Source organism: Podarcis pityusensis (assembly GCF_964106645.2).
Source record: "Podarcis pityusensis genome assembly, chromosome: 7".
Classification (NCBI taxonomy): Eukaryota; Metazoa; Chordata; class Lepidosauria; order Squamata; family Lacertidae; genus Podarcis; species Podarcis pityusensis.
Window position 1 is genome coordinate 65,552,626 of NC_138031.1, and position 15,782 is coordinate 65,568,407.

Here is a 15,782-nt window from a genome sequence, read left to right on the forward strand (position 1 = left end):
TGGGATCAAGGAAATTACAGGCTAATTGGCTAAACTAGGAAAACTGGTGGGAAGCGTTATTAAAGATGGGATTAGCAGGCCTATAGAAGAGCAAGCCTTTCTGAAACAAAATAACATGACATCTGTAAATTTAAGCCCTGCCTCGCTAACCTCTCTGAGTTCTTTGACAGTGTCAACAAGCATATAGGTAGAATTGATCTAGTCAGTGCTTTTTTCTGGGGGGGACGCATACCCCTAAACATTTTGTGAATCTAAGTTTGGCCTCATTGAGGGGCAGTATTTCAATATGAAAATGAAAGTACCCCTAAACATTTATTTATTTTTTTAGAAAAAAAGAACTGGATCCAGTCAACTTTGTGAACCTATAAAATGTTTTTGTACCTCACCAAAGACTCCTGAGTATGTTTAGCAGTCATGAATAAGAGGAGAGGCTGGAATACAGATCAGAAACTGGTTAAGGACTAGGAATCAGGGAGTAGAAATAAATGGAAAGGTCTTCTAATGGATGAGTCCCCCAAGGTCGGTACTGAGGGTTTAAACTCAGTTTTCATTCAGGTTCTGCTTTCCAGAGGCTATAACACACACATGGCTCTGCCTAGCTGATGACAAAGAGTAGGATGATCAAATGTGAGGAGGCGGGCCTTAACAAATCCTGGTCTAAACCATTTAGAGCTAAAATAGGGATAAGCAGTATTTCGCATTACACCTGACAGCAATGAACGTGGTAAAAAAAAGCAGAGAAACGTGCTCCAAAAAATTAAGTGAATGATTACATATTTTCAAACTAGCTAGAGGAAAGCTGAGATTTAAATCTTCTCAGCTTCTGGCTGTCAAATTCTCTCACCTATTGGGCACACATGAGGTCCATAAATAGAACAGTGTATCCATGGCAATGGGGAGTTCATTTTCTCCTAACAAACTGGTAACAAATCACTTAACTTTTTTATTTGTTTAAATATTGCAATTCAGTGCTCAGCATTTATACCACACTTTAGAGAGTTCAAAGCACTTTCACACACATTATCTTGGAAATTTCTCCCATGGCATTTTTTTTTTAATTTTTTTTTTTTGAAAATTTCATCAAAACATTTGTATTCCCGTATTGCAAATGAGGGAAGGTAAGGATGAGACCGAGCTTAGAGAAAAGCAGATGGCAGCTTAGGGGAGTTGGGTGAGTGAAAGACAGTGGCATATTCCTGGTGGAAGACCACCAACTCAGAGCTCCCTGGATCTCCCTGCCAACCAGGGAGGCCCTAAGCTACTGAAAGTAATGGGACCCTTTACATGTCCAGCTGTCCTTTGTCAACAACAAATTGTTGCTGTTTTATGTGTTTAATATATGGTAATTTATGGACCTAATAGGCATCTAAAGCCATTTGCACATAACAAAATATGTGTTTTATCATATTAATTGTTGAACAGAAATACTATTAAGAAGCATATTAATAGTGAAATACAATTAAGAAGAAGTATATTAATAGTGAAATAATTATTAAGCTCTAACTAAAAATGATTGGGGGCCCATTACAGTGGTACCTTGGGTTAAGTACTTAATTCATTCTGGAGGTCTGTTCTTAACCTGAAACTGTTCTTAACCTTAACCTTTAGCTAATGGGGCCTCCCGCTGCAGCCGAGCATTTTCTGTTCTCTTTTTTTTTTAATAAGATATTTATTGAAAATTTTTTTTTAAGAAACACCAAACATACAAATTACCATCACCATATAACATACAAGAATATAAAATAGAATTGACATAAAAAAAAAGAAAAAATAGGAAAAAACAAAAGATACAGATTAAAGTAAATGTTATTCACCAATCATAGTTTCATAAACTTCAGACTTCCTCACATCTCCCTTCCCTGCGTTCTCAATCTTATCATTACATGCAGCAATTTGTTACCTTATTTCCATTCTTATTATATAAATCTCCAATAGTGTTACTCCAAATTACATCCTTTTCATTTATTTTCATATGTCTTACAATAAGTTTACTGGAGCCATATTTCATTCAATCGTGCATTCTCCTAACATTCATACAACTTATAGTGTTTTTGTAGATAGTCCTTAAATTTTTTCCAGTCCTCTTCCACCATCTCTTCTCCCAGGTCTCGAATCCTGCCGGTCATTTCCGCCAACTCCATGTACGAGCATTTTCTGTTCTCATCCTGAAGCAAAGTTCTTAACCCGAGGTACTATTTCTGGGTTAGCGGAGTCTGTAACCTGAAGCGTATGTAACCTGAAGCGTATGTAACCTGAGGTACCACTGTACGTTTCTGTTCTCTTCCCCTCCCCCCATCCAAGAAAAGCAAATGTACATCCTCTTGTTTTTCTTCTTCTATTTTGCAGGCTTAATCCTGACATATTTGCTCATCTCCTCTGAACCTTTCCCATTTGTCAGAGTCTTTCTTAGCACAAGTGAATTCTGGGTTGATGATGAATTAATATTTATAAAGCAAGTTCCCTGTTGGAACATACATGTGAAGCAGAACTGGCAAAGACTAGTTGTTTTGAGTGCCAGTGTGTATATGTGATTTCACAGCGCAACACCGTTATGATGTAACTTGATATAATAATAGTTTACACAGTCATCGTTGCCCCAATCTGAATAGGAGCATATGGATGCAGATACAGTTTATAAAGAGAATGCATGCACAAATTATTGTTGAATGAGCAAGTCCACACCTAATCTACTTCCCAGGGCTAAGCGCATCTAGCCCCAGTTGTATGCTCGCAGTAACAATGATGATCACCTATCTGTTTAGGTTGAGGAGCAAGCGGGTGTGTGTGTGTGTGTGTGTGTTTTATCTCTTCCCTTCCACACGGAACAGCTGATTGGGTCTACCACAAGTATCTGACTGGGGATTTGCAGCCCCAACTACTAGACATATTTGTTTGTTGGACAGAGCTTAGGTTTTCCGTATATTTTTAAACCTGTGACTATTTCATTTCAGGTTCAAAGGATAAAAGCTATGAAATCCTCTTTCTGAGACATTTGCTTTGCATAGATTTCTAGACGCTGTCTACACCTCTCCATACATTTTAATTGGTGTTTGAATACAGAGTGTATTTTAAACGTATTCTTGAATTGAGTGCTATCTCCTGATTTAATTATGTGATGGCAGCTAGATCTAACAATAAAAAGTGGCTCAAAAAGAAATCTGGATATCAGCACTGTCACCCTAAGACAAGTTTCCATCAATATGAAAAACATCATATCCCTGCCTTCCCTTTTTCAATTCTATTCTGTCATCTGCATTTTCAGATGTAGACCTCTGAGAGGGTGAAACCCAGCCTCTCTTGCCCATGTACCTCAGAATTACGGAAACGGAAGTCTCTTTGCAAAAAGTAGGACATCCCTGTTTCTTGTATCACTTGATAGGCATGGTATGACCCTGATCAAGAACTTTAAATCTTATCCAAGAATTCACTGGATCCCAGAGGACCCAGATTATTCAAGGCATTGATTTTGAAGTACTTTCTACTGCAGAGTAAAGCCAACTCAGATTCGGACTGTATTTGTTTATATTAAAATTAATGATAGGCAATTCCATTAAATTATAACAAACCTAATGAATGTAATTAGCCATCTGAGCAGCAATGATACCAACCAAAAATACAATAAACCACAGAGCCAAACAAAAACCTGCTGACCGGAGGGAGCAGATTAGCCGACATTAAAACCTCAATGACACAAAATGGTCTTCACCATTCTCCGAAAAGTTCAGAAGGATTGATGGTAGATGGGCCTCTCAAGTGGGAATGGGTACTTCTAGAATCTGGGAGCCACAAATGAAAAGGCCCTGATCAGCACACTCACCAGCCACAATTCAATAGGGCCTGGAGAAGACCCTCTCTGAAGATCTCAATGGGCAACCAGGATTGGGAAGGGCCTTAGCTCAGTGGTTGAGTATCTGCTTTGTATTCAGAAGGTCCCAGGTTCATTAGCATTTTAAGGTAGAGTTGGGAATGTTCTCCTGTCTGAAATCCTGGAGATCCATTGCGAAATAGGGTAGACAACTGAGTTTGATGGACCAATGTTCTGGCTTGGTTAAGACAGCTTCTTATGTTCCACGAGCATCATGTGAAAGCAGGCGGTTTTTCTGAAAACCTTAAAGGGCAAGGAGAAGAATAGTCCCTCAGTAACATCATCAGGAGCCTGCCCTTCAAATAGGACCCATCACAAAATAGTACCTCTCAACTCAACTAGCCAGTTCATAAGCGTATTTTTGTTGGATAATATCAAAGCATCTGAGTCATCTCACAGAATTGACAGAGGCTCTGTACACACTTCAGCTTTTGAAGTGCTGTGGTTTTGGGTTTCATAAAAGTGCTTTTGTAAACATTTTTTGTAAGTGTCTGTACCTGCATGAATAGTTGTTAAATCATTGCCATCAGTACATGCAGAGGGCTTGTCCTCTGTGGATAGGGCACATTAATTTATTTATTTGCTCCCCACTCTTAATGCCCACCACACTCCCTTTAAAGATAAAACCCTGTGAGTTTATTGAGATACCAGAAGCCTGGCAGCAGAGGCTACACAGACACAGTTAGTTATATTTAATTCAGTGTAGGCCCTGAGGCTGCCTTCCCTTGTACCATGCAGGCAATTTCATTTTTACTAATTTCTTTTTACAGGGATGGGAGTAGGGTGGGAGTCAAGACACTCTGGGTTGTCCTCAGTTAACATCTGCCCACAAGATACTCACTGAAATTAATACTCAAGTTAGTCATATCTATTTCTTTCAATTGCTTTAGCCTGAGTATAACTAACACTGAATAAACCTCTTTGTAAATGCATAGGCTTCCTTCCCTTCTACCATGCGGGCAACTTCATGGCTATGTATCTTTTTCTTTGGGCAGGGCACTCTGTATGCTCAGAGGCTCCCTGTTCTGGTGCTGTGCATGACTAATGGCTGTAGTGCCTGTTTTATTGCAAGGCATTCATGGTGTGTTATGCTTAAGAGTTTCCCTGCCCTGACACCAGGCAGGTGGGGAATATCACAAAGTTTGGTTTATTGAATGAAGAAAGGGGGGCACTTTAGGCTTCTGATCTATCTGCTCCCTGTTATACCAATTAATTCTACTGGGGTCATTGCAATTTCTTAAAGGACAACATCAACTATGTTGTGTTAAGGGCAAAGGAGATGGTGGGGGCAGCTCAAATCTGTCAAACTGCCACCATAAGCAGTCAGATAATATGGTTCTTGGTGGAAAAGGTTTGTAGTGATTACAGCAGTAAGTTGATCCAAGCTTCTGGATTTTGATAAACTGGAAGTATTACTTAAATAGTAGTAATAATAAATGCTATGGTGGAAACTGGCCTCATTCCAACTGTGTTCATGTACAGAGGAGAAAGAGATTCTACCTGCCCTTTTAAAGAGCTGTTTTTGCCCATCCTTTTAGAGAGCAAAACATTAGTGAAACCTATGTGACTCTCCAAAGACTGAAGACTTCTTTGGCGATCACTCATAGCCGAGTAAGATTGTCTTACATGAACACAGTTTTAACAGTGAGTCCGTAAGTGACTGTGGAGGCCAATTCTGGATCCACACGTCCTTCCACGGTGGGGAAATTGGTTTCCGGGTGGGAGTTGACCACAGTGTGGATTTGCCAAGCGTGCCTTCCTCTTAGCATGTTCCTCCACTGCACCCTACGCTTGAGCATCTTCAAAGCCCATGACACCTTTGATAAAGGCTGTTCTCCAATTGGAGCACTCGCAGGCCAGTGTTTCCCAGTTGTCGGTGTTTATACTACATTTTTTAGTTTTGCCTTGAGAGAGTCTTTAAACCTCTTTTGTTGACCACCAGAATTACACTTTCCATTTTTAAGTTCAGAATAGAGTAGTTGCTTTGGAAAAGAATAATCAGGCATCCGAACAACATGACCAGTCCAATGAAGTTGATGTTGAAGAATCATTGCTTCGACACTAGTGACCTTTGCTTCTTCCAGCACACTGGCATTAGTTCACCTGTCTTCCCAAGTCATGTGTAAATTTTTTCGAAGACACCGTTGATGGAATCTTTCAAGGAGTTGGAGATGGTGTTTATAAGTGGTCCATGTTTCACAAGCCTACAGTAAGGTCGGTAGTACAATAGCTTTGTAAACAAGCATTTTGGTTTCCCTGTGAATGTCCTGGTCTTCAAACACTCTGCACTTCAATTGGGAGAAAGCTGCACTCACAGAGCTCAGGCGAAGCTTGGAGTAGTCTGGAACACCAAATAGCTCCAGCGTCTGTCAAGTGAATCTCCAAGGGGGTGGGCAGTGGCTATACATGTACAGCCCAACAACATCACAAGACCCTTCCCAAGGAGGGGTTCCCCAGAGAAGGCACTTTCAGTTTCTACACAAGGCCAAGGGGTGCTTCAAAATGCATGGTAAAATATAGAACGACTTATAACTGTTCTACTGAAAGGCACTTTCAAGACACACAAAGAATGCTAAACTAACAATATGGAGACAACATATTCCGAGTGTACACCGGGGGTGTGGGGGTGTGCATCTGAGAAAGGCAGTGAATGCATTTTACGGCTGTATGTGTACATACTCGGGGATTCACCTCCCCTGTCTCACAAGAAGCCACTTGGAGATTCAGCGTCTCCCATCGAGATTTGTCTCTCTATACTCGATATTTTTGTAAGCGTCACACTGTCATTACCGCCAAAAGCAGTGTGGCGACAGAACAGCAGACAGGTGAGCAAGGAAGCATCGCAGGTGAACTGCTGAGGAAGGAGTGCCATTTAAAGGAAGATGAAAAGTGCTTCGGAGATCAGTTGGGCAAACTGCTCTCTGACATGCCCTCCTCTGTTAAACATCACTGGAGCAGCATCAAAAGGAGGATGGGAAGCGTATCATAGGCAAACTGCTCTCTCATGCACCCGCTCCTGAAGGAAGAGGTGTTTGGGTGAGCTGTGAGGGAAGAGGGTGGGGGTTTAGGGAGAGATGTGGAGAAGGAGGGGGATGGCAAAGGTGTGGGGTGGAGCTCGTGGGTTGGTGAGAAGAGCAAGCAGGGGTGGCAGCTCCTAGTGCTTTACTATATATATGGAAAAGCAATAGTATATTTTATGAAGTGGATTTGCATTCGCTTTACTAAAATATGCCTTGTTTCTTGGGGCTTTTCTTCTTTTTATTTTGCACCTCCTTTTTGAGTTGCATGAAAAGAGCTTGTAAAAATGTGGATAACTGGGAAATACGGATGATGAGTCTATTCAGCCACCACTTGAAACAAGAATTGTCAGGATGTCTGGCTGGCATTCAGGTGCCAACTCTGAGTCTTAGCACTAGGAAAAACTGGACTGGATTGTATCAATATAGGGTTTTGCTTTGCCTGGAAGAGCCCAGCTGCAAACATGACTCCACCTTGTTCCTGCTAGACTCGCCTTGGGTGTTGTTTGACTGGCTACTCTGGATCAAAGAAAAACATACTAAGAGAAAGAAGCCTTGTGCACACACCCAAATCAGTCTGTGGAATTGTTGTCTTTTTCTTAGTTCTCCCTTGCCCTTCTTGGATCGTCTTCTTTACAGTCTGCTAGGGTGTGTTGTTGTTGTTGTTGTTGTTGTTGTTGTTGTTTTGAACCCTCCTTTTGGGAGTATTTTTTATGTCTAGCCCTGTAACGTTTGTAGGATCAAATTTTGAAGAGTCCTTGCTGACTAAGCACTGGGATCTCTTTGAGCCAAACCAACATGTTATGCTAAGCACATAATTAGCAATTGTGTACTTTTTTTTCTTCTTTGCTAAATAGCAGCCAAGGGATCAGGACTGTGGCATTGGGGGGGGGGGGGGCACCAATGGCAGCTTTCAAGAGGGAATAGCAGCTTTGGGTAGTAATTTTTATCAGGACTGTGGGGTGAGTGTTCCATCATCACATGCTCTCTAGCATAGCCCAGGGTGCTTTTCCTCCCCTAAATTAGGGAAGACTATATACTGGCTTAACAGCCCTCATTTACCCAACATGCTGTAATAGCGTAACCCAGAAAGAAGACATTGGTACAGCAGTAGCTGACATAGTGAAACCATAAAACTTGTCTGTTGTGTTTTTCTCCTACCAGCTGAACCACTGCTGCAGCCTCTCTATTTCATGGTGCAGTAAATGCAAGGTGTGGCTTCTGCAAACTGAGACAGATCGCACCATACATGACTGCCCCCCCCCTGCCAAAAATGCCGAGAACTGTAATTTACCTCTCACATAGCTAAACTTCCCAGCATCCTTAACAAACTACGGTTCCCAGGATTTGGCAGTGTGTATGTGGAATCATGTCCTTAAAACGTGCGGAGTGTATGGCCAGAACGAAATTGAATTGCGTGAGCTGTAGCCTCAAGAATTTACCTAGAAAACAAGAAGAGCCAGTGGCGGAGGAAGGGGGTGCAGAAGGTACGGGCTGACCCGGGTGTCATCACTGAGGGGGGTGACAAAATGACAAAAATAGGAGGTTGTTTGTTTTTTAAAAAGGGATCACGAAATGTTTTAGTTCAGTCAACAGACATAATGAAACGTGGCTGGCGCTGGGCTGGCGCTGGGTGCCACGCTTGCATGCATCCTGCAGCGTGCCCAAGTCATGCATCTCTCCTGGGAGTGACGTGGTGGCTTGGGCGCCTGCAGGCTCCATGCTGCCTGAAATGGTAGCGTGGGACTTGCACCTGCCCGCTGCCTCTCCCTCAGCCACCCTACAGCTGGGGGGGGGGGTGTGCGGCAGAGAGGCTCCATGCAGCGCGCCCCGAACCCCATGGGCGGCTCACTCTGCTCCCGACTGAAGGACATGTGCGCTGCACCATGCACCCCGAGCAGCTAGCTACGCCATTGAGAAGAGCCCTGCTGAATCCCATCTAGAACAGAATCCTTACAGTGGCCAGCTAGATGCCTATAGGAAACTCTCAAGCATATACCTTCCAATACATATTTACCCACCAGCAGGATCTTGCACCTTTGCTAGTGCTATGTACAAACATTTGAAATGCACAATATTATTGCATCCTGCCCTATCCCCACCCCAGTTGTGTGGCAACTGAAATTTCTATGGGTGCTTCCAGCTGGGGGCTTAATATTGCAAACTGGCCATTCAGAAAATGCAAATAGGGCATTGGCAGCAGGCTTTTTTTTTTTTTTTTTAACTTACCTGATTTTCTGTGAAAACTGTGACTCTGAATATAAAAGGAATGAAACACAGCCTAGAATTTTGATGCTGTCATGGGGGTGTATGCGAGAGCAGTGCCAATCCCACAATAAACACCTATATGGAAGTAACCTATAATATACCAGGATGCGGCAAAATAGGGAAACGTACATTTTGTGGGATGTAAAACTGTAGTCAAGTACAACGTTCCTACAGTGGACATGTTAGGGGGTGTTTTGTACCACTCAGGAGAAGACTTCCTGTTTCCTCCTAGGTTGGGACAGACTTCCACTGCATGTGACTTGAAGAGGGTGTGGTCTGTTGTACTAGCATGGAAGAGCACATGGCTTCCATGTTCTGATCAGTGTGTGTTCTCCATTTTGTATGTTGCTGTGTGTTTGGAGAAGTGACTGCTTAGTCGCAGTCACTTGGAACTAACTTCTTTATGGAATAGTTCTAGTTGTTATGTAACCTAAGCCTGCCTTCAGGGATATGTCGGTGAACCTGAATGAATGTGAGTAAACTACTTTTATATTAACGTTAATCAGATTCTTGTGTTTATTTTTTTTTAAAGAGGAATTATAAGGGATTTTACCAGGAAGGAATCTTTAATAGTAAGACTCAGATGAGTCAGCAACAAGCTGATCACTTGTCTGAAGCTGAACGATGGGGGTGGAGATGCTCCTTCAGGTATACAGGGCTGTTCATGGGGCAGTGCTGGATTAAACCCTGTGGAGGCCCCTTGGCAATAAAAATCTGGGTGGGGGGGCAGGCCTTGTGAGCACGCTGGAATAACATTGAACCAAGAAAGCTTGATTGTTGTTTTCTTTCAAGATCAAATCAATATTATTTTGATCCATTGTCGTGGGACCCCTAAAAAGTGTGGGGCCCATAGGCCAGTGCCTACTCTGCCTATTTGGTAATCCAGCCCGGCCCCTTTGGCTGCAGGAGAGAGAAGAAACGGAAGCTGAGGGGCGCTTCCTGATGCGCTGCAGCTGTTCCCCACAATGAAATGGAAGGCCCAACATTTGCCAGGCACTTTGGGATGCTCAGCAACCCTGTGTGGTTACAGCAACCCTGTAAAGTGGGCCCTATGCGCTCCCCAAATTGCAGCTGAATCCCTTGCAGATTGGCATCCAACCTCTGCTTAAAAGCCTCCAAGGAAGGAGAGTCCACCACTGTCCCAGAGAGTCTTACCATCAGAAAGTTATTCCTAATGTTTAGTCTAAATCTCCTCTCCTGCTCCTCTCCTGCTCTCCCCTCTGGAGCAGCAGAAAACAAGCTTGTTCCCTCTTGCAGCCCTCAGAAGATGGCTCTCCTCCATAGCTGTCAATGATTCACCTTTTTAAGGGAAATTGCCTTATTCTGAATAGGATTCCTCGCAAGAAAAGGGAAAAGTTGACAGCTATGCTCTCCTCTCTCTTCTCAGTCTCCTCTCCTCCAGGCTAAACATACCCAGGTGCCTCAACCATTCCTCATCAGGCTTGATTTCCAACTGCCTCAACCATTCCTCATCAGGCTTGGTTTCCAGACCCTTCATCATCCTGGTCACCCTCCTCTGCTCACCTTCCTGCTGCTCAATATCCTTCTTCAACTAGCCTGCACTGACTGGCAGCAGCTCTCCAGGGTTTTGGATGGGGGGGGACATTCCCAGCCCCCCTACCTGGAGATGCCTCCCAGGACAAAAGACCTGCATGCAAAGCAGATGGTCCAATCCAGACCCCTAGCCTGCCTTGAAGGATGTGGGGATGGTCTCCCTTTGGAAATGGGGCAGCAGGAAGAAGGATGTGAAATGCCGGCGTGAATCTGCGGAGAGAAGATACAGCTCAGCTGCAGGTGGAACAGCAGGTGCCTCCAAGTTCTGACAGTGGAGCATCACCTCTCAGGAGGGGCCAGGTCCAGGTGGGGGGTTGCCACGGTGACAAGGACCTGCCCTCCTTTGTGACATGTCTTGCTTCTCCCTTAAAAGCCACCAACTTGCAGGTGGCCATTGTGGGTTAGTAGTGAGGCGAATTGAGTAGTAGAGAGAGGAGTTGGTGGTGGTTGGAGACGATAAGGAGAGGTGTTCATTTGATTGTTATTGTTATTTTTATTTGATTTATTACTTTTATTTGATTCATTTGATTTTATTTGTTTTTATTTTATTTATAATTTCACTTTTTATTTTAACACTTTTATTTTACTTTTTATTTTATTTTTTGTTGTTTATTTTCACGTTTTTTATTTTGTGCACATTTGTGCTCATTTTGTATATATTTTATATATATTTATTTTGTGCATAGAGGAGTAGTTAGGGGTAAGTGTAGGGTCAGAGTTAGGCTTGGGTAGGCATTTTAGATAGTTAGCTAGTTTAGAGAGGAGGGTGGGGATTTTTCATGAACAAAATGTGCAGACTGTAAGTAGCATTCCTTTTCTTTCTTCTGACCTCCTGGGGGCGGGATGTGAGTCCTGGGGTCCCCTGCACAGCCTTGGCTCTCTGGAAATCGACCTGGCCAGTCTTCTCCAGAGAGCTCAGTTCCTCCCTACTTTTTCCCCGCCTTCCCCTTTTCTCTCCCCTCTCATCATTTACATTTACTAGGACATTCCTAGCCCACACATCCCAGGAGCTCAAGGGGGCCTTCATGGTTCTCCCTGTCACCAATTGTTATCTTCACAGCAGCCCTGCAAAGTAAGCTAGGCTGGCCCATTGTCCACCAGGGAGCTTCATGGCTGAGTGGGGATTCGAACCCTGCCCTCCCAGGTCCTCCTAGTCCAGCCCTCCAACTACTACACCTCTGCCTGGCTCCATTTTGCATCTCTCCAGCTGCCCTAGGACATCGGCCTTCTCCCCCTTCCTGGAGGTCTTTCTGGCTCCAAGGAAGACTCCACCACCTTCCTCATGTTCTGCTCCTCTTCTGGGACACCTTGATGCTTGGAGGGCCCTCCTGGGGTCTCCTCCCTATCCAGGAAGGGCAGGGCTGTCCTAAGAAGACAAGCCTGGTGTTTAGGGTTGGAGCCGTCCTCCAGAGACACCCAGAAGGAGCTGACTTTCCTCCTCTGCTCTCTTCCAACACATCTTTGCCCACTTGGAGTGCTTCAGGGATCACCCCCTGAGCCTGGCCCTGGCCTTGGAGGCCCTCCTCCAGCTGAGGTGAGTGGGGTCTTTGGGGTGGATGGGGGGCAGAACTCCAGGGGGAGCTTCGGGTGGGCAAGAGCAGGCAGGAGGGAGAAGGGGGCAAGGGAGGAGGCAGCATCTAACCCCTTCGCTTTATCTCTCTAGCTTCATGAGACCCCATTTCAGCTGTGATATGATCGGTGCTATCCTGCGTAGGACAATGGAGGCTGTTCTTGGGGGTGCAGAAAAGGAGGAGGACAAAGAGGCATGTCCTGTGCTTTAACTTCCCTTTGCACAGCTCTTTCTTCTTCTCATACCCTTGCAAGATTTAACCCAGCACTCAACCTCTCTTCTCTCTTTTCCTGCGGGAACTGAAGAGGCACTTCCAGAGCCTGCTGGGGGGTCTTCTTCTGGAAGCCCCCAATGCTGGCACCCTCCTCCAGCTGCTCACTGTAAGTATCCTGATGGCATCAGGAGTGGTTTTAGGGTTGCCCCCTCACTGTCCTTTACCCAACAGACTGTCCCATTTCTGGGGCATGGAGTTCCCTGTCCCATTTGGCCCAAGACCAAAACTGGCAACCCTCATGGTTCAGGAGTGCCAGGGACTCTGTGACGGGGGCAGCAGAGGGCCGCTTTGGCCCAGACTGGCTCCTGACGCTGAGACGCTCTCCTCCCGTAGGACCTCCGATATTACACCCTTTGGGGAAGTGAGGTGGAAAGGAAACTCGTGGCCAGCAGCATTTCTCTGCTGCAGGCTGTTTCACGAAGATTCCCCCACCTCAGAGTAAGTACCTTGCCTTCTTGTATTAATTTCTTTGGTTGCTTCCATCCTCCCAAGAGCACACCCCCCCCCCAGCGACTTTTAATGCAGAATATGTGGTATGTGTCCCTGGGTGCCAGGATGAGGCCAGAGGCTTTTTTTTGCCCCCTTTCCTGGTGCTGCCCTTCCACCTCTGCCCAGAAGGCTGCAGGGCCCAGGGAGGTCCTCTGGGGCAAGGGATTGGGCCCAAGCCATAGGGAGACCCGTCCTTCCTGGCGTGGGACTGCTTCTGTGCTCTCTTGCCCCCATCCAGGGTGGGGTTTGTAGTGTCATCTCACCTAGATTTTTCTTTCCTCTGCAGAACACAGTAATTCGGCTGGAGCTGGCCTGCTTCCAGCAAAATCTGAAAGAAGGTAAGCCCCACACCTTGGGGACAGTGAATTCCCTTGTCCCTTGTTTGCCCAAGACACACCTCCCAGGTCTTTCTGCTGGGGGTCCTGCAGGACCTGCTCCCTGCCTGGCAGGACTTTCCCACCTGGCCTGGGAGGGCAGCACCCAGACTGACTCCGGCTACAAAAAGCAGAGAGGACTCTCTTTTTCATTCTCTCCTATCCAGATGACCTCATCATTGAAGAGTTATGATTTTCCTCCCTGAAGGAATTGCTGGCTCTATTTGGATGTCCCAACTGGCCAAAGACTGGCAGAAGAAGAAGCGCTGAGAATCAGGAGGGGGACAGATGATTTAACCAGCCATGAAATATGGAGTGAGATTGGGCAGAACTCGAAGGAAGGAAGGAAGGAAGGAAGGAAGGAAGGAAGGAAGGAAGGAAGGAAGGAAGAATCCATGACAGATGGTGATCTAATCTCTGCTTTAAAACCTGCAAGGAAGGAGAGTCCATCACCTTCCAGGGGAGTCCATTCTTCTGTTGAACAATGTTTAGCTGGAATCTCCTTTGTTGTATCCTGAAGCCATTGGTTCAAGTCCTACCGTCCAGAGCAGAAGAAAGAAAGCTTGCCTCATCTTCCATGTGACAGCCCTTGAGTTATTTGCAAATGGCTCTCTCTGGTGTCACTGGATCAAGCTGATCAATTTTCTTGCATTACTTAAACGAAATAGTTTTTAATGGATTTTGAATAAACATGCAATAAATTGTTACTGTTTTGAATTTCATTGTGTTATTGTCTTCCATTGACCTGGACACTTTTCTGCTGCTGCAGCCGAAAACAACATTAGCATTTGTTGCTGCTGCATCACTCTCAGGTTGACTCATGTTAAGCTTGTGGTCCACTAAGACCCCTACAAGGAAAGGACTGTTGCTCAGTGGGTAGAGCACATACATTGTATGCAGAAGGTCCAAAGTCCAATCCTCAGCATCTCCAGGTAGGGCTGGAGGAGACCCCCATCTGAAATTCTGCATAGCTGGTGCCAGTCAATGGACCATCGGCCTGATTGCGTATTAGGCAAATTGCAGTGTTCCTGTATTCCCATGTTCTCTTAGAAAATGGGAGAGGTATTTGGTCAAAAGTGGGAGAGGAAACAATGGCCAGAGTCTCCATCTGTTAAAACCATTTCATCAGATCAAATAGGCTCTTGCCTGTGAGAGCTTATGCTTGAATAAATTGGTTAGTCAATTTGTTAGTCATAAGACATGACTTCTGCAAGAGACAGATATCTGAACTGAATGTGCTGTAGCCTTTAAGATGCTCTATTCCCATCCCCAACTAACATGGCTACTTTTCTGTAATTTATTAAGATCATGCATTATATTTGTCTGGCCAAAATCCTGTTATCCCTCGTGATACTAACTCTTGATCTTTGCTATATTTTCATCAGCCTGGCTCTCTCTGTTATTGCCTGATGGAAGCTTTGCAACTCACCCTTGTGTCTTCTCTCAGATTAATAGCTGATATACCCATTTTATTCTTAGCATAGTCTCTGGAAAAGCACCCAGGGTTTAGCCAAAATAAACAACTGAATCACAACCATAGCAACCTTCAAGGGCAAAAAGGGTAACAGAATCTCATCGATGGGAAGAGGGCCTTAGGTGGAGCGGTCTATCATATGTTCGTATTCTCACTCATTCGCTCATTTCCAGTGCTCCTATCACAGTCAAGATACGTCCTTGAGAGAGTGATGCCATCTCCAATTACCGTATTTTTCGCTCTATAACACGCACCCGACCATAACACGCATGTAGTTTTTAGAGGAGGAAAATCCGTAGGCATGCCACCCGTAGGCATTCCCTCCATAACACGCACAGACATTTCCCCTTACTTTCTAGGAGGAAAAAAGTGAGTGTTATGGTGCAAAAAATACGGTAATTAATATGGAATTTAGAAGAGAGCAAGGGGTATCTTTGTCACGTTGCCCTCACAGGTACATTTGGAGCTGTAATGTAGTGCAGACACCCAATCTTATAATCTGTATCCTGAGGCAAAAGGCACTATATTAAAAAAGAAAATAAATTGACAAACACCACCTTTGTATTTCCTCAACAGACCATCATAAGCCATCAGTAACAGTAGGTACAGATCCCAGTTTGTCTCAGTGGTAGGTCCGTCTGTCCTCCCCCCATATCCCCACCACTGAGAATCCATACACTGACATTGCGTGACCAGGCGGCGACAGCCCCAGCCCCCAGGCATCATAAGAAAGGAATAAAGACTCTGACAACGTGTTATGGAATTAAAATTAGGCCATAACTTTATTAAACTTCCGAATGTAGGAAGACCTTGGCTTAGGCCTTGGGCGTGTACCCCTCTCAGCCCCTCAGCCAGGGGAACTGGGAAATATCAGGGTAAATGGGATATGGGGGTACA

General features: G+C 44.7%; 1 protein-coding gene and 1 long non-coding RNA gene across 3 annotated transcripts; one reads left to right on the forward strand and one right to left on the reverse strand.

Moving 5' to 3' along the window:
• Positions 1–3,504: 3,504 nt before the first annotated feature.
• Positions 3,505–8,485, reverse strand: LOC308482168. The gene is made up of 2 exons (XR_013989110.1): positions 8,325–8,485; positions 3,505–4,108 (listed from the first exon to the last, which is right to left on the reverse strand). It is a non-coding gene; the product is annotated as an uncharacterized lncRNA (long non-coding RNA).
• Positions 8,486–9,783: 1,298 nt separating this feature from the next.
• On the forward strand, positions 9,784–14,118 carry LOC308482061 (uncharacterized protein). 2 transcript variants are annotated; one of them, XM_081015076.1, is made up of 6 exons: positions 9,784–12,238; positions 12,368–12,476; positions 12,580–12,654; positions 12,882–12,986; positions 13,324–13,375; positions 13,579–14,118. In XM_081015076.1, exons 2-6 carry the CDS (start codon positions 12,372–12,374, stop codon positions 13,602–13,604), a joined length of 363 nt encoding a protein of 120 aa, XP_080871202.1. In that variant the 5' UTR covers positions 9,784–12,238; positions 12,368–12,371; the 3' UTR covers positions 13,605–14,118. The 2 variants fall into 2 exon arrangements, 1 of the variants encoding a protein (XP_080871202.1); XR_013988936.1 differs by having other exon boundaries at positions 9,784–10,956; positions 12,368–12,654.
• Positions 14,119–15,782: the final 1,664 nt, after the last annotated feature.